Genomic DNA, 19245 nt, shown 5'->3' with positions numbered 1-19245 from the left:
TTCCCCCCCTCCTTTTTGTTTTTAAAGGTCTTATGAATTCCCTCCCCTTTCTCCCCTCCCTTTTTTTGTTCTCCCCACTCCCCTGCTCCCCTTGGTTTATCCCTTCTAACTTCCTCAGAAGGGCAAGATAAGAGTTTTATTTCCCAATGGATAGTATAGCTACTCTTCCCTCTCTGGGTTGATTACACTGAGAGTAAGGTTTGATTATTACCTCTTTATGCTCTCTTCCTCTCCTTCTTATAATAGTATTTGTCCCTCTCTCTCCCATGCCCTCTTTGTGTGTAATAGAATATTCTATTTTCTTATTCGCTCAAGTTTCTCTTGGTGACCCCTGCTATTCTCCCCCTTTTTCCCATCCCCCATGCCATCTTAGATTATTTAGTGTTCCACCCTCACCCTGTTAATTATTCTTCTGATTACTATAATAGTGAATATTATAATAGTGAATAGAGTTCACTACAGAGAATTATACATAATATTTCTCTACAAAGGAATACAGATAATTAGATCTCACTGAGGCCCTTAAAAAGGCAAATTTAAAAATTATAAGTTTTCTTTCTTTCCCCTCTGTATCTTATTTACCTTTTCAGGTTTCTCTCGATTTTTGTGGTTGGATATCAAACTTTCCATTTAGCCCCGGTCTTTTCTGTGCAAATACCTGGAATTCTTCAATTTTGTTGAATGCCCATACTTTCCCTTGGAAATATATAGTCAATTTTGATGGGTAGTTGATCCGTGGTTGCAGGCCCAGCTCTCTTGCCTTTCTGAATATTGTATTCCACGCCTTGCGGTCTTTTAGTGTTGAGGCTGCCAGATCCTGTGTGATCCTGATTGTTGCTCCTTGATATTTGAATTGTTTCTTTCTGGCTTCTTGTAAGATTTTTTCTTTTGCTTGGAAACTCTTGAATTTTGCAATGATGTTTCTTGGTGTTTTCCTTTCTTGATCGAATGCCGCAGGTGTTCTATGAATCCTTTCAATGTCTATATTGCCCTCTTGTTGTAGGACTTCAGGGCAATTTTGCTGAATTATTTCTGTTAGTATAGAGTCCAGGTTTTTATTAATTTCTGGTTTTTCTGGAAGACCAATTATTCTCAAATTGTCTCTTCTAGACCGGTTTTCTTGGTCTGTCACTCTCTCATTGAGATATTTCATGTTTCCTTCTATTTTTTCAGTCTTTTGGCTTTGTTTTATTTGTTCTTGTTGTCTTGAGAGATCATTAGTTTCTACTTGCTCAATTCTAGCCTTTAGGGATTGATTTTCGGCCATAATCTTCTGGTAATCGGCCATAATCTTTTGGTTTTCGGCCATAATCTTCTTGTTTTCGGCCATAATCTTCTGGTATTCCTTTTCAATCTGGTCATTTCTTGTGTTCAATTTGCTTATCAGTTCATTTGGTTTCTGAGCCTCTCTTTCCAGTTGCAAGATTCTACCTTTTAAGCTGTTATTTTCTTGCCAGATCTCTTCCATTTTCCTCAAAATCTCAGATTTGAACTCTTCCATAGGTTGTGAGGAGTTTTCCTTATTTGGGGAGGGTCTGGATGGTTGTTTGTTCTCCTCCTCTGTTTGCTCGGTTGTCTGGATTTTCTCTGTGTAGAAGCTGTCGAGTGTTAAAGACTTCTTTTTTTTGTTATTATTCTTTCTCTTCTGAATTTCCTGTAACTGGTTAGCCATCATTAGCCCAGCAGCTTCTCAGGTTTATCCTCGCTCTCAGTGTCTGTCTGAGATCTATTGGCTCCTGAGGACTGAGTTCTAGTTTTTTCCAAGGTCAAGCCCCCTGGTGGATTCCCTTGCTTGAACCTCTGCAGGAGGTTTCTTTACAAGTCTCAGGGAGCTACTTCCACAGTCGTATACCCGTCTGCACTGGTTCCCCACTTAGGCTTTAGTTCCTGGTTGTGTTTGCCTCCACCCAGGCCTCTGCTCAGCCGGCACCCACGCCTCTGCTCAGCCGGCACCCAAGCCTCTGCTCAGCCGGCACCCACGCCTCTGCTCAGCCGGCGCTCCGCTCCCAGCATCCGCTCCCGCGTGCGCGCGCTCAGATTTCGCGTGCGTTCTTGACTTAATGGGGTCCTAAGTCTTGCTGCTCTCAGGAACAGGTCCCGGAGCTGCTGATGACTCGATGGGTGCCCCAAACTTGCTCTATTTCTTTTTAGCTGGGTTCAGAGCTATAGGTGAGTGTGGAGGGGGTGGGGGTGGGGCGGTTGCTCAGCTCGTGCTTGAGTGAGAGCCCTTTTTAGCTTGGAAATGTCTCGATTCCACGTACCTTCCACGCTGTGCCCTGTTGTGGGGTTCCTCCGTTCGTCTGGACTTGTTTTTATGTCCCCTTGAGGAGTTTTGTGTGTTTCGGTCAGGAGAGGTTTAGAGCTGCTTCTTACTCTGCCGCCATCTTAACCCGGAAGTCCTCTATAATTCTTTTTGCTAAATTAATTTAGTTACCTCCTATAGAAAAGTTCATTAAACTAGAATGGATACTTTTCAAATTAAGAGTTATTCTGAATAAAGCACTCTCTATTCTTTTTCCTAATTCATAATAGAATATCTCTAATCTTAGTATAGGGCCATAATAGGGTTCTGGTACTTTTCCTGCTGATGTTCTTTTTTAGATATCACATTTAATATATAGAGTAGGACTTAGAATGATTCTTTTTTCTTTCTTTTTGATCATGGCATAGCAGTGAAAATAGTATGGAAGAAATGGGGTAGCCTGTAGTCTTCTCCTCGCATCTAGCATTTTTGTTGAGGCTGAATGGTGTTATGAATAGAACACTGGACCTAAGTTTACATCTTGACTCTTTCTCTCTACTTCACTACTTAGTCTGACCACACTGATTTCCTATCTCTAGTATATCTTCCATAGAGTTGCCAAATTGGTATTCCTAGCGTATAAATCTGACCATGTCATTTCCTAGTTAGAGAAGTTAAAAGCTTTTTCCTATTGTACCACCTCATCTCTATTTATTTTTGAACCTGTTATGTCCCTTCAGGAGAAGATAAACTCCTTGCGGGCAGGTACTGACTCATTTTTGTATTTATATCTCCAGCACTCAGCATCATGCTTGACAGAGTAGGCAATAATAAAGAAAAATGCTAGTTGATTAATTCATTGAACAAGGCTCTGTGCCTCATCTATAAAATGACAATAATATCACTTGTACTATTTACCTCAAAAAGTTGTAATTAGGAAAGCACATTGAAAACCTTAAAGTCTATAGAATTATAAGTTATTTTCCTTACTTTCATGTTGTGAAGAGAGGAGCCAGAGTAGTTCTGATTTTATATAGATACATTTCTCTTTTCTTCTCTTTCTCTTCACTCTTAATATTTTATCTGCTTTAGCAGCATTGTAAAGTGATCAACTGTGAATGACTTAGCTATTTTCAGCAATATGATGATCCAAGACAATTCTGAAGGACTTTTGATGAAAAATGCTATCCACTTTCAGAAAAAGAACTGATAGAGTCTGAATGCATCAAAACATACTTTTTAAAACTTGTTTTTCTTGGAGTTTTTTTGGTCTGTTTTCTTTCACAACATGACAAGTATGAAAATATGTTTTACATGATTGCATATGTATTGCATATTTCAAATTGCATACTTTCTCAACAAGAGGGGAGAGTAGAGAGAAAGAAAAAGAACTTGGAACTCAAATTTTTAAAAAACAAATGTCAAAAATTGTTTTACATGTAATTGGAAAAGATATTTTAAAATATTTTACCTGCTTAGTCAAACAACTGATCAAGATATGAGAGATAAATTTTTATCAAGTCGCTGAAAGAAGAAGAGGAGATAGCAGGTTGGCTGCTAACTTTGTTGTTGTTTTTATTACCAAAAAAATGAGTAGCCTTATACGTTTTGTCATATATATACTTTTCTAAGTTTTATATTATGATGTGGTAGTTTTCTCTGTTCTTTTAAGGTTTCCCATCTGAAAATTCACCTTTTAAAAATATAATAATTAAATCATGAATATTTTGGAGCTCAGTGCTTAAAGATAAGCCTTTGTATAGTTATCTAGTAAAGGCTGGTGATCTAATAAAAGGCCTATTTGTATTTGATTACATTTTAGAGTTGAGATTCTTAAAAAACTAGCTATAATTGAATGATTTTACTAATAGTATTTGAGAGTAATTCCTCAGAGATATTTGTATTTTTTTTCCCCTTTTGTGTAGTTTGAAGTGCTAAAGAAATATCTTGAAAGTGGTGGAGATATCCTTGTTATGCTAGGAGAAGGTGGTGAATCCAGATTTGACACCAATATTAACTTTCTACTAGAAGAGTATGGGATCATGGTTAACAATGGTAACTGAACTTTTTATAAACTTGTGGCCGTGAAAGTAATATTTTCAGCTGCTGTTTTTAAGCCATATAAGTTTACCATTTATTTATAGTCTGATCTATAAAATTATTTCTTTCTTCCTCTGAAGATGCTGTGGTGAGAAATGTATATTACAAATATTTCCATCCTAAAGAAGCTTTGGTATCCAATGGGGTCTTGAACAGGTAAACATATCAAAAGCTTTAATATTATTACTCATGTTCCTCATGCTCAACCACTTTACTACTCTTGCCAGCCAGACTTTCTCACTGCCTACTTCCCACTTTTAATCCATGTTTTGGGGATAATTTATCTCCTTTTACTTTGTAAATTATGGAGCCTCCATTCTTGAAACATAAGATAGAATTAACTTTTCTACTATATTCCATGGAAAGAGAGCTCCATCCTGGCACATCTTTCTTGTCTGTTAATGAGTGTGTATATTGACATATATTATAAGAGTGTATGTAAGTGTCTAATTACACATGGTACTGTTAGGTCCTGTATAAATCAAGACAAGGATGGAACCTCTCTTTTATACTCTAAGGCAATCAGCTGAGAAATACATCTAGTGCTCATATTTATGTTTTTTTGTTTTAAACCCTTAACTTCTGTGTATTGGCTCCTTGGTGGAAGAGTGGTAAGCGTGGGCAATGGGGGTCAAGTGACTTGCCCAGGGTCACACAGCTGGGAAGTATCTGAGGCCAGATTCGAACCTAGGACCTCCTGTCTCTAGGCCTGACTCTCACTCCACTGAGCTACCCAGCTGCCCCAGACCTCATATTTATGATAGGTTATATTCCAGGAAAACATGCTTTAAGTCCAAACAATGTAAATTAATATGATTTTCTCATGAAAACAATCCTACATTATGACCTAAACTAGGGACCTGACATTTTACACAAATGAACACAAACATTGTATTAATTAAATATAAATATTTATTGTTTTATATAATTATGTAGCAGAAAGCACCAACCAGTTATGTTAAATTTAACATAATACTATTTTAGATTACTGTACAAAGTTCTTATCCTTCATAATTTCTGCCTTAGTTTTGCTGTGACTAGAAGGTGAAGAAAGAATGCCTTCATTAGGTTTTTGTATGGGTTTAAAAAGAGCAGAAAGTTATTTCAGGAAATAGGAATAGCATAAGTAAAGGTAAGACTGACTGACTGAATGTTTTGTCTCAAGTAAATTGTTTTTTTTAAACCCTTACCTTCTCTTTTAGAATTGATACTAAGTATTTGTTCCAAGGCAAAAGATCAGTAAAGGTTAGGCAATTGGAGTTAAATGACTTGCCCAGAGTCAAACAATTAGGAAGTATCTGAGGCCACATTTGAACCCTTCATCCTCTTGGCTCCAGGCCTGGCATTTCTATCCATTGAGCCATCTAGCTACCTCCAACCCAGAATTTTTGAAAGATAGCTTGGTGATGTAAAGTAGACTAGCCTCCCTGGTATCCACCTGTATCCTGCAAGGAAAACATATTTTCTTGAGAACTGAACTTCTAAAATGTAGTTCATGAGCAAAGAGACTAAAGAAAGGTGGCTTGAGCAATCCTACAAAATGGGGCAGTAATGCATAATAGGATCAGTTATAGAATGGGATCAGTTATAAAATGATACAGAATAATTTCATTTCTTCAGTTTGTAATCAGTCAGATCATCATTTTGGTGTTTCATATTTGAGAGAAGGTTGACTAGGTAGAAAATGGAGCAAGACTATGCAAGGCTTTTAATACCAGGCTATGGAGTTTGGGATTCATCATATAGACCAGGGGTCGGCAACATATGGCTCTCGAGCCATATCTGGCTCTTTTGAGGGCCAGATATGGCTCTTTCTGCAGGAGCCATAAAGTCATTTTTTTTTTCAGGCGCTGTTACAGGATTGCGCACTGTGAGCACTGTACAGCTCTCACGAAATTACATTTTTAAAAATGTGGCGTTTATGGCTCTCACAGTCATAAAAGGGGAAAAGATAAATGCACCTGTGGCCATCACCGCCTCCCGGGATCGCTGCAGCACCCACCAGGGGGCGGTAGCGCCCACTTTGGGAATCACTGACCTAGAAGAAGATCCATCAGAGACCAGAGGAGAACCCAAAGAGCAACAGTGTTATAAAAACTTAGAGAGGAGAACATCAAAGAGAAGATGATAATGGACAGTGTCCAAGGTTGTAGAGAGGTTAGATAAGGCTTGAGAAAAGCCATAGTATTTGGTAGATAAGAGATCATTGGTAACTTTGGAGAGAAAAATTTCACTTGAATGATGAGGTCAGAAGCCAGACTACAGAATTAAGAAATGAGTAAAAAGAAAGAGAATTGAGGCACAAATCATGGATACCCTTTTTTAAGGATTTTAGCCACAGAAGGGAGGAGAAATATCACAAGAGGGATGAAAGGAACAAAATGAGGATTTCTTCTCTTTCAAGATCCATCCATTTTTCAGGTCGAGCTTAAATTTCACTTTTACAAAGTCACTGTCAGCCTCCAATTCATCCCTGAAGTCCTTTAGGCCTCATTGTCTATACCCCTCATTCATTCAGATACTTAATCACAGACTGCCTTGCACAAATATTAAACTTTTATATATGTATGTTTTTTCTGTCCTCTTAAATCAGAAATGCTTCTTGGGCAGGAACTTTGAGGGGGGGAGGAATAAACAAACTTAAAGTAGTCTAAAGTGTTTGCTTTTCTTAGATTGTTTTAGGGTCTTTTGAGAAAAATTACTTGCAGACATCTTAAAACTTTATATTCCATGGGTATTCACTGGTTATAATTTGGATTAAAATTCAAATTTGTTTGTTTTTTTAAACTAAGTTTGTATTTGCTGCTTTAAGGGAAATAAGCCGAGCTGCGGGGAAAGCTGTGCCTGGAATAATTGATGAGGAAAGCAATGGAAACAATGCCCAGTAAGTGTGTATATTCTTAGTCTCAGTTTGTTTTTTTTTTTTGCCTTTTGAAATGTTAACATTGGGAATTCCAGGATGTCATCTAGTTTTTTTTAACTTCTTCATACACTCTTATTGCTCTTTTAATAGTTACTAAAGGGGAAACTTTATTGCTTTAGATGGTACTCTTGAGATAATCGGGAAGTAGCTGAAGGTAAGTGTTTTGTGAAATAAAATCTATTGAAGAGAGTCTTAACAAGATTAAAATAACCAAAAAGACAGCAAGTAGAACACAGGACTTTGAGTTAGGAGAAATGGATTCTAGTTCTGTCTCTTTCAATAATTTTTCTTCTTTATAAAATGGGGATAAACTTTACATGACAGTTTCAAAAATCAAAATCTGTAAGGTTTCTCAAAAGGAATACTATCTTTCTACTTATACAGTCTTAAAAAAATAAAATGAGCAACCTTTACCTTTTGTCTTAGCATCAATTCTAAGACAGAAGAGTGACAAGGGCTAAGCACCTGGGGTGACTTGCCCAGGGTCACACAACTTGGAAGTTTCTGAGGCCAGATTTGAACTCAAGTTCTCCCAACTCTAGACTTGGTAGTAGACATTGTGCTACTTAGCTGCCCCTTGTATAGTCTTTCTTTCCTTCTTTCCTTTCTTTCCTTTGTCTCTCTCTGTCTCTCTCTGTCTCTCTGTCTCTCTCTCTGTCTCTCTGCCTCTCTCTCTCTCTCTTTCTCTCTCTCTCTCTTGCTCTCTCATTCTCTCTCTCTCTCTTTTCCTTAAAATCCTTTCCTTTCATCTTGGAATCAATACTATGCATTGGTTCCAAGGCAGAAAAGCTATTAGGGCTAGACAATGGAGGATTAAGTGACTTGCCCAGGGTCATACAGCTGGGAGGTATTATTATTATTATTATTGTTGTTATTATTATTATTATTATATTATTATTATTATTATTATTATTATTATTATTATTATTATTCCTGTTGACTACTTAGGAGCATAGGGCCGCAACCATCTCACGCCAGTGGACTCTGTTCTGGGCAACTTCCCCCAACTGGGCCCATGTCATTCCAACTGTTTTTATTTCATTTTCGGCAGATCTTCTCCAGGTCTGTTTTGGTCTTCCGACTTTCCTCCTCCCTGAAGGGTTCCAGCTCAATGCTTGTCTGACTACGTTGTCTTCCTGTTTTCGTAGCATATGTCCTATCCATCTCCACTTACGTTTCTTTATGTCCTAACTAATGGGATACTGGATTGTTCTTTCCCAGAGACTAGCATTGGAGATCTTTTCAGGCCATCTGATGTTCAAGATGTAGTGTAGACATCTGTTAACAAAGACTTGGAGTTTGTTGGTGTTGACTTTCGTCACTCTCCAGCTTTCTGATCCATATAGGAGGATGGCCTTTACGTTGGTATTGAAGATTCGGAGCTTAGTGACAAGGGACAGTGCTTTGGAGATCCAGACAGACCGCAAGGTGTTAAATGCCTGTCTGGCTTTGTTGATTCGGTTTCTGATGTCCTCATCTGCTCCGCCGTCCTTACTGACTATGCTACCCAAATAGGTGAAGTGGTCCGTCTCCTTGATGTTTTCTCCCTGTAGTTGGATTGGCAGGTCCTGTCTGCTGTTGACTGTGATCACCTCAGTCTTCTTCTTGTTGATCTTCAGACCAGTCTTCTCCGCTTCTTCAGAGAGTTGTGCAAGTTTGGCTTGCGCATCCTGCTGCTTGTGAGAAAGGAGACAGATGTCATCTGCAAAGTCAAGGTCCTCAAGCTGTTTGGTAAGAGTCCATTGGACGCCTGCGTTGCTGTCCTTGGTAGTTCTTCTCATGATCCAATCTATGACCATCAAGAAGATAAGGGGCGAAAGCATGCAACCTTGCTTCACTCCGGTCTTCACTGTGAAGGGAGCCGTCAGTTTCCCATTGTGGATGACCTGGCAGGTAGAGTCTTCATATAACCGCTGGATGATGTTGATGAGCTTCGGGGGAATCCCGCAATGCTGCATCAATCTCCAGATGATGCTCCTGTCCACGCTGTCAAATGCCTTCTCGAAATCCACGAAAGTCATATAGAGGGGAGACTGCCATTCAGTGGACTGTTCGATGATGATTCTTAGGGTGACGATGTGGTCGGTGCACGATCTGTGCTGACGAAACCCTGCTTGTTCTATTCTCAGTTTCTTGTCCAAGGCCTCCTTCAGCCTTTCTAAGATTACTCTGGTCAGGATTTTGCTGGGAGCAGATAGAAGCATGATTCCTCGCCAGTTGCTGCATTGGGATAGGTCACCTTTCTTGGGTAGCTTCACTAGGTAGCCTAGTTTCCAGTCTGTTGGGACTTGTTCCTGTTCCCAGATCTTCTGCAGGAGGGGTTGAAGCATCTCCGCTGACATTTCTGAGTCTGCCTTGAGATCTCTTTACGGATTTCTGTGCCTTCAACGATCTTGTTATTGGGGGTACTATATTCCCACACAAGAAAAGTCATAAGTCAACCTGGACTTCGCCTGATGGAAGGACGGAAAATCAGATAGATCACATCACAGTTTCCCGCAAGTGGAGAAGAAGCCTTCTAGATGTTAGAGCAAGACGTGGTGCAGATGTGGCCTCGGACCACCAACTCCTGGTGGCAACTTTAAGAACCACGCTGAAATCATTCAATGACCTTTCAGGCAGATTACACCATAAGTTCAACGTGCAAGATCTAAAGACCAGAGAGGAAAAAGAAGCATTCAATTGCGAAATCAAGAACAGGTTTGCGGCCTTGACAGGACTCACGGGAGAGACAGTTGAAAACCACTGGACCAAACTCCAGCAGACCTGGAAGATCACCTGCGCAGAAGTCCTGAGAAAGAGAGAGAGAAAGCGCAAGGAATGGTTAACACAAAAGACATGGGCCAAGATACAACAGAGAAGAGATTTGAAACAGAAGATCAGCCAGTGCCAAGATCAACAGGAGAAAGAAGAACTTCGAACACAGTACTGGGAAATTAACCATCAAGTCAAGAAGAGCGTAAGATATGACAAGAGACGGTTCATTCACGATATGAAGAAGCAGAAACAGCAGCTGGGCAGGGGAACATGAAGAGGCTATACGAAATAACAAGAATTCTATCGGGAAAGAATTACAACCCTAGCAAGCCAGTGAAGGACAAGACTGGCAAGACAATAACAAGCGATGCAGGGCAGAGAGCCCGATGGGCAGAGCATTTCAAAGAAATCCTGAACCGACCGCCTCCACCAACTGTTCCAGACATACCACCAGCCACCAAACTGCTTCAGGTGAACACGGGCCCACCTACCAAAGTTGAGATCATCAAAGCCATCAAGACCATGAAAAATGGTAAGGCTGCAGGTCCAGACGGCATCCCCCCTGAGGCACTCAAGGCAGACCCAGAAATGTCAGCTGGGAGGTATCTAAGGTCAAATTTGAACCCAGAACCTCCTATCTCCAGGCTTGGCTCTCTATATCCACTGAGCCACCTACTTGCATCCTCCTTCCCACAAAATAGTCTTAAAGTCAAAGGTGTAGTAGGCTGATAGAAGCAAATGAACTTAGAGCCCTTTAAGATGCTTGTCTAGCTTTGACCTTACAGTTCTTATCTTGTTATGCAGCTGTGCCATTGTGTGTATTATTGTTCTCCGTGTTTGTGTCTTTTCTTTGTGCTTGACTGAAAATTCTTTAAGAATGGGTGGGGAACATGTCTTATCTAAACTTTGTATCTCTGACTGCACCTAATCTTGCTCTGCACATAATACTTGCTTAAGAAAAGTTTGCTTTGTTATTTGTTTTTGTCATATGGCCATAATCCCCTTAACAGTTGAAAATTTTCTTTTTAGATCTTTAAAACATGTTAAAATGCCTCATCACTATTAGAGAGTGTGGTATTGACCCCTTCATGAAAGTGTTGACGTGGGATCTAGAAACTCCAAACTTGTAACCTAGTAAAATCTGATGAACCCCAAAAGTTTTAGGACTAGCTTGTAAGTTTGAGACCCCAAAGCTTGTACTTGTTCCCTGTTCCTGTGAGAATCTACCCTGAAGGGAATCTCAGGCTAGCAGTTTCAGACTGAATAATGGACCCCTGGGTAAAGACTATCCCTGTCAGGTGGGGGCAAGCCCAAGCCTAGTGACTCTTCTTGTCTCCAGAAGCCTCTCCCTCTGTATCACACAATATCACACCCTCCTTTCAAAGGTTGAACTCGGGGACTTTCAGCTTATGAGACTAAGGCGCTGCCTACTGTGCTAAAGAGTCACTTGGCTTGGGCTTGCCCCCACCTGACAGGGATAGTCTTTACCCAAGGGTCAGTTATTCAGTCTGAAACTGCTAGCTTGAGATTCCCTTCAGGGGGGATTCTCACAGGAACAGGGAACAAGCACAAGCTTTGGGGGGGTCTCCAACCTACAAGCTATTTCTAAAACTTGGGGTTCATCAGATCTCACTAGGCCACAAGTTTGGGGTTGCTAGATTCCACATCGACAGAACCAATACTTTTATTGATTCTAAGACAGAAGGTAACAATTTTTTTAAATAAAAAAATAAAAATAGATTTTCATTGTCTTCTCTTTTTCCCACTTGTGATTTAGAAAACAAAGGCCTGGTGGAAAAGACTTTCTAGGTCTATAGATTGGATATCATTCTTTCTTAGTAATATCAGTAAATACTAACATCAGGCTCAGTTTTATCAAATGTTCTTGTTCTTATTATTTTTGAACTTTTTCACAGGGCTCTCACCTTTGTATATCCATTTGGGGCCACACTGAGTGTGATGAAACCAGCAGTAGCTGTTCTATCAACTGGATCTGTCTGCTTTCCCCTTAACAGACCCATTCTGGCTTTCTACCACTCTAAGGTACAAATGTTCTTGAATTTACTTTTTACTTACATTACTTGACACTTACAAAAAGAGCTGTTTAAGACATTTTAAGATGATTCATAACTTATAAATACCCTTGTCCATGACTACAGGTTCATCCTTTTAGTACTTTGTAAAGTCACTTCCATTCAGATGCAAATGGATTTAATGAAATGTCAGAATGAACTAGATTATATGGCATGAGGCTGCTAATGCCAGTTTTAGTTTATCCCAGAAAACAATGACCAAATTCCTATTCTAGACACCTATCCCTACCTCTCTTCACTTAAGAAATTGTTTTGCCTTTGTTGTATAAAATAACATAGTACTCATAAAGCATTCTTAGTAAAGGGAATATTGTCACTGTCCTTCCCTAAATAGCTAGAAACATTTTCAAATAAAAACAAAATGTTGTTCAGTAATGCAAGCTAGACGAGTTTATACCCACAAAAGATAATTGCATTATTTTTAAGTGTCCTTGGTAAAACATGTTTTAACACCAGTTATTTGGAAGAATTCTAGTGATTTGATTTCTAAACTCTGACCAGAGATACTTAATTTTAGAGTAGTCAGCACTTAGTGAACGAATACCCAGTGTAGAGAGCATGACACCCAGTCTTGAGAACTCTGCTGTACACCACCCGGTCCCTATTAGTGTGCACAATGACTCCTCTGAAGGGTTTGCATGTATTTAAATGAGCACAATTGGAAGTTACAGTTACATAAAATATGGTCATTGGTTCCAGCCCAATGGAAGTAAACGAATGCAAATTGAAATAATGCAACTACTTCATGGGAATTTTTTCTTCACTCTGATTGAGACCTGGATGTAGTTGTACGAGCCAGAGATTATTGTTTCCTTGTTTCTTAGAAATGATAATCATGATTTCTCCTGACTTTTCTGTGGTGCTTTACATGAGACAAGTCAATATGCTGAGATGATCACAGAGAATGACCTCCAACTCTATCAGAAATCATTGGCAGTTCCTGGGGTTAGAACTTGGGTATTGGCTCCTAGTTTAATGTCATTTATGTCACCGAGCTTGTTGTTACCTTTTCCAGCTCTTTTGTTTTACTAGAATAAAATTGTTAACATAAAGGGCAGGGAGAGAATTGGTCTTTAACTAGACATCCTTTTTCATTTAGCTGGAGGAAATTATAGACAAAATGCTGGAAGAGGAAGCTGAAGACAATGGTAGAATCTCTGTCAGGGCAGAAAAAAGGATTAGAAAGAAGATCTATAATCTATTTGAGAGAAATGAGGTAGGGAAAAGATTGTAATATTAGGGAAAGGAAAATATAAGATAAAATATGATTGGTAGAAAGGAAAGTCAATTTTTTAAACTTTCCTTCTGGGAGTTACCTATAGTTTTGTTTCCAATTGCAGCAGTATTCAGTTCTTTGCCCTTTTGTGAAACCCTACCAGTTGAAATTTCTATTTGAAATAGCCTTAAATTATTTCCAATGGCTGTTATGTCATCCTTTTGCCTCCTCCCCCCAATGCTCCAACCCAATGAATGAATGAATTTTTAATGTGATATCCAATATTAGTTTCCTGAAAAGATTTTAAAAAATTGTAGAGTTTGTACATTTGTATCCTCCAACTCAATAAAATGTTCAACTCATTAAAATATGCAATACCAGCCTCAGATGTAATTCTGTTTACTCGATGCCAAACAAAGCTGTTCCTGTACCTCTTAGCTGTAATAATTGTAAAAACTGATTTTGAAACTCACAAATGTGTTCATGACCTGATTACACATTTAATTGGACTCAACTCCAGTGTATAGCTTACTTTTGGATCTATCCTTTTCTTTCTCTTAAGACCATGAGAAGGTAATTATCCTCTCATTATATAGGATAATAAAAAATGGGGGAGGGAGAACACATAATAGAGCTTGATTGTCATTGTCTCATGCAAGTAATATTACCTTTAAAAAAGTCTAATAGAGGAATATGCAAGAATTTAAATGAGAATGAGATTTGGATCATAGCACATTATGGTATTACATTGTGTATATCCTGGCTTTTTTGCAGCCTTGATATATTTTTCTAATATATGTAATTTGTTTAGTTTGTAAAATGTACTATGAGCAATCATAATAGAGTTTACCCTAAATGAATAGATGATGATGAGAATAAGCTTGTCAAGTTGTGTTTTTGACCTTTGGTTTCAATGTGTTGTCTGTCATTGACAGAACCAAGGTGGAAAGTTGGCAGTACTAGGTTCTTGCCACATGTTTAGTGACCAGTATTTGGATAAAGAAGAAAACAGCAAAATCATGGTAAGGTTTTTTTTGGAATGATTGTTTTGTTATACAATGATTATGTATTATTTTGGTGCATTTCATACATTCAGTCATTTGTAAAACAAGTAGATATTTGAGAAAATGCATTTGCCATTGCTATTCCAACCATTTCATTAGGACAGCATAAATGAGAGAGACCAGCATAAAGTGTGAGCCTCAACTGAGAAGCCAAAATATGGAAAGAAATCAATTCATAGTGTTACCAAGGGCTGTGGGCTTTGGGGTCAGGTAAATCATTTAAAAATTATTGAAAGAAAGAAAACTCGGGTTAAGTTACTTTAATTGATAAATTGAAAACTCTGAAGGAATGACCCTAATTACTATGATTAAAAACTGAATTTGAGGGAGGGGGAGGACAGGAGAGAGAAGGAGAAAGAGAGAGAGAGAGAGAGAGAGAGAGAGAGAGAGAGGGAGGGAGGGAGGGAAAGAAAGAGAGAGGGGAAAAGAGGGAGAAAGGGGGCAGTAAGGAGAGGCAACAAGAAAGAAAATAAATAGGAGAGAAGAGCTAGAGAGCTAGAAAGAGAATGATTGTGACGATAATCTGCTAGAAAGGGGATGAAATAAAGGATTCACTTGAAGAACTGACCTTGTTGAGAAGGGCTGTTAATAATTCAGAGACTAAAGGAGAGAATAGAATTTAAATTGTAGAATTTAGGATAATACACACTGTTAACAGAATCCACCTATAATGTGGAAGACCATACCGACTCTTACAGATATATTTTGAACTCTTAAACCATGAGGAATTTCATTTTACCCTTTCCATGTCCAGAACTTTATTTTATATTTGAAATCTTTAAAATTTTCTTAATTAGAAGTTGTGATTGAATGAGCTTGACTGATTAATAATATTAATTAAACTGTTTAGTGATATGTTAAAGCTAGATTATATCATTGAATCCTCAGTGACGGTGAACCTTGTAGAGACTGCATGCCAGGCCCCTTCCCCTCCCTCTCCCCCTTAGAATCCAAGTGATGTGCCCTGTCTCCACCCCACCCCCAATCCCAGGCAGGGGAGAGGAAGTGCTCCTATTTGACTGTTGGGCAGAGGGGTGGATGAAGTGAAAAAATGTCCTTAGCGTGGTGGAAAGGGGGAAGGGAGCAGCTCTCCCAAGTCCCTCTGTCTTTCTAGTAACAAACTCTGGTGGGCAATGGCTCAAGTGCCCACAGTGTGTAAATGGAATTAGCTCACCCTTATTCATTCTTTAGACTTTAGCTACCAGAAATATGTCACCCCACCCAACTTAGAATTAAGTGGGGAAGGGGGAGGTCTCTGACCCACATCTGCTAGTAAGTGACAAATCAAAAACAAATGACTGCCCCCTGGGCAGTCCGAAACAAGGTTGAGACTGTCATTTGTCCATGTAGAACTGGAGGGTAGACGCAGGAAATGAAGAAATGAACTATCTTTTAAATATGATGGTAACTTCCTGCGAGGGGATTTTTTTTGCCTTTTGAACCTGGCCTTGAAGGAGCTCAGGTGAGACTTCAGACTGCTTCCTTTTGAATTGTCACGTGAGTAAGTTAGGCTGACTCCCTCTTTCTTTTTCTTGGCGTTTTTGGAGGCCCTATCCTCAAAAGAGCCCTCTCTTCTTATAGGAGGCTTTGTGACTAGAAGCCTTGTTTAATTGACCTCTGTGCCCACTTTGTTGGGGCCCCTGAAGCCTTGCCTGATTCGGACCTCCAAACCAGAGTTTCTCTCTCTCTCTCTCTCTCTCTCTCTCTCTCTCTCTTTCATTTTCTCTTCCTTCACTCTTCCCAAATTGTAAATAAACCACTTCAAAAGTCATCCTGACTTGGGTCTCTTTTATTAGGAATTGATATTTATTCAATTCCTTGGCGACCACCTTTAAATATTAATATCCAGTCCAACCATAACCCCTTTTCCCCTCTTACAACAGAGAAGACTCTGTGTGCCCTTTTTGGCACACGTACCATAATTTTGCCACCATAGTCACAGATCATTATTACTTTTAACTAGTGGTTTCAAATTCATAGCCTTCAGAACTCCCAAGTACATCCCAAATTAGATTGACATTAATTGGGAAACATCTAACAAAATAAATAAAAATATAACACATCATAAATAATATTAATTTGTGGTTTTATAACTGTGGCTTTAAGGATTCATGTGTAATTGATTTTGACACCACTGCTTTACACTATATTACATGTATGTTATACATCTTTTATATTTAAAAAACTAGGCATTGACTCCAAAATTCAGTATTGATGTATGAAAGCAAAAGAATTTCATAGCTTGTTATGAAGTGAATAATTATAATCTATTTTTCAACAAATGAATTGAGGTTTTATAAATTTTATTTTTGTGTTTCATTCTGCCATCTTAAAATAAAAGGGGTGCTTTTTAAACTTTTAATGTAGAAAAATTGGGTATAAAGCTATGGTATAAATGTCTTAGGAGAATTTATAGACAAATTAATAATTTAACCCAGCATTAATTGGAAGAAAATTTCATGAGTTGTAGTAGTTTTAAAATCTTTTGTGAGATTATGTTGAAAACTGGGTCATGGGTTAATTAATTTCAGTCTATTTTAAATCATTTATTTATTAGTTCTCACTCGTAGTTACTTGGTGTGATAATGTGCTTCGATTTTGTCTCTAGGATGTAGTTTTCCAGTGGCTCACCACAACTGACATCCATTTAAATCAGATTGATGCAGAAGACCCAGAGGTAGGGAACCATTTAAAATTTAATTCACAGAGACGGTATTTCACCATTTTTAACATTGTGAAAGGAATATACTCTTCTTAATATCTATTTTTAATGCAGTGTTAAAACTTCAATACTGGGAAGAATCTATGATCTTATTGATGTGTGTCTTCCTTCTTTTGATACAGATAAGATCTCATCTTTGTATATCTTGTGTAAGGGTTTTTTAAAACCCTTACCTTCCAATAGAATCAATATTGTGTATTGGTTCCAAGGTGGAAGAGCAGTAAGGCCTAGGCAATGGGAGTTAAGTGACTTTAAATTTGAAATTAGGAGCTTACATTTCTAAGCCTGGCTCTCAGTCCTCTGAGCCACCTAACTGCCCCCTTCTATCCTGTGTAATACTTAACTGTTCTTCCCAGAAGATAACCCAACGTCCTTTAAAGAGCCTTTTTATATTTTGTGTTTTTCATCGGATCCCTGAAGCCATCTGTCTGTACTCCTCTTTGATGGGCTGACTGGACATAGATAAGCTGATTCTGAGATGATTTCCATATCAATGATTCTTTGTCAGTTTTATTTCATTTTATTTTATTTTTTATTAAAACATTTGCCCTCTGTCTTAGTATCAATTTTAAGAGAACAACAGTAAGGATGAGGCAATTGTGGTTAAGTGACTTGCCCAGGATCACAGAGCTAGGTAGTATCTGAGGCCAGTTTTGAACCCAAGTCCTTCACACTTCAGGCTTGGCACTCTATCCACTGTGCTACCTAGATGTCCCCAGTTTCATTTTATTGTGACGATGTTGTAATGCTCCCTAGGTCCCTTACTTTCCAAATTTGTTTCATAAGAAAGTATTCATTATATACAGGTGTGCAGATTCCAAGTTCTCTGAGGCTTTGGCCACTATTGTTTTTCAGACTTTACACTTATTTTCCAACATAATTTTTAACATCTTCTCAACTCTCATTTTAGTTGGGACACCTACAACTTTTAGTGCCTGCTAATAACAAAGTGAAGTTATTATCATAAAATAATCTGGGTTGACTTGTAAAATTCCTGTTTATCATGAAATAATCTTTCAGAAACAAAGGAATTCTACTTCAGATTTCCATTGTCTATGGCAAATGGAATATAAAATTTCTCATTAAATACTGTTATACTCTGTATCATAAAGGACCAGGAACAGCCAATTATCTGGTGTGTTCTTTCTGTAACTGATAATCTTATTTATTTATATGAAGCCAAATCTCAACCTTATAATTGCTGTTAATACTAAACAGTAGGACTAGAATCTTAGAAAGTAGATCTCTTTAGCGATCATTCAGCCCACTCATTTAAAAAGTATTTTAAAAGTTACCAATTTAGGGGGCAGCTGGGTAGCTCAGTGGATTGAGAGTCAGGCCTAGAGACGGGAGGTCCTAGGTTCAAAACCGGCCTCAGACACTTCCCAGCTGTGTGACTCTGGGCAAGTCACTTGACCCCCATTGCCTACCCTTACCAATCTTCCACCTATAAGTCAATACACAGAAGTTAAGGGTTTAAAAAATTAAAAAAAAAACAACAACAACAAAAAAAAAAGTTACCAATTTAATAAGGAGGAAACAAAGTTCCCCCTTGTGTTTAACAAGGCAGAATCAAGAAAATACATAAATGCACAAATGAAATGCTTCTTTGTTTTTAAATTCTTTCATATCTGCCCCCATTTTTTTCCCCTTCTTTTCTTTTCTTTTTTTTTGGGGGGGATATAGTTGTCAATTGTAAAATTAGGGGATAACCTATGGACAGATAGCTCATGTGTTCCAATGTTTTTCATGCAGCTTCTGGATATCTGGAGGAAGGCCCCTCAGTAGAGTGGGCAGTTCCTCTGTGGAGAATAAATGGGAGGAGGCATGGGTTCAGAAGGCTTGGTTGGGTTAGAATCTATATCACTAGAGGAAGAAGCAAATCCTCAGAATAGAGAATTTAGGGAGTGCATACAGTTTTCCTAGGGGAAAATTGATTTGTCAGATGTCACAAAGGTAGTTTAGTAACTGAGGTGGCTTTTAGGATCCAACTCTCTTAACTCTGTTTAATACTCTTCTGTTCAACTTTCCAAGTGCTGAAGACGGAAGAGGAAGAAGTAAGTCTACATTGTGGATCCTCACTTCACAGGATCAAATTTTAGGTTTCTTCAGACTTGGGCGGGGGCAG

The 19245-nt window shown here is 38.5% G+C and overlaps 1 protein-coding gene across 2 annotated transcripts in view; it reads left to right on the top strand.

Annotated features, from left to right (window-relative positions):
* IFT52 (intraflagellar transport 52) overlaps nt 1–19245 on the top strand; it is a 45931-nt gene that overhangs the window by 10507 nt on the left and 16179 nt on the right. The window contains exons 4-10 of one of the 2 annotated variants that reach the window (XM_044664331.1): nt 4168–4297; nt 4423–4498; nt 7155–7226; nt 11939–12065; nt 13215–13331; nt 14267–14353; nt 17004–17072. In XM_044664331.1, coding sequence (XP_044520266.1) covers nt 4168–4297; nt 4423–4498; nt 7155–7226; nt 11939–12065; nt 13215–13331; nt 14267–14353; nt 17004–17072 — 678 coding nt within the window. The remainder of the gene's footprint in view (nt 1–4167; nt 4298–4422; nt 4499–7154; nt 7227–11938; nt 12066–13214; nt 13332–14266; nt 14354–17003; nt 17073–19245) is intronic. The other variant, XM_044664332.1, reaches the window with a different exon arrangement.

This window comes from Gracilinanus agilis, chromosome 2 (genome assembly GCF_016433145.1).
Source record: "Gracilinanus agilis isolate LMUSP501 chromosome 2, AgileGrace, whole genome shotgun sequence".
In the NCBI taxonomy this organism is placed as follows: domain Eukaryota; kingdom Metazoa; phylum Chordata; class Mammalia; order Didelphimorphia; family Didelphidae; genus Gracilinanus; species Gracilinanus agilis.
This window is presented reverse-complemented; position numbering and strand designations above follow the sequence as displayed.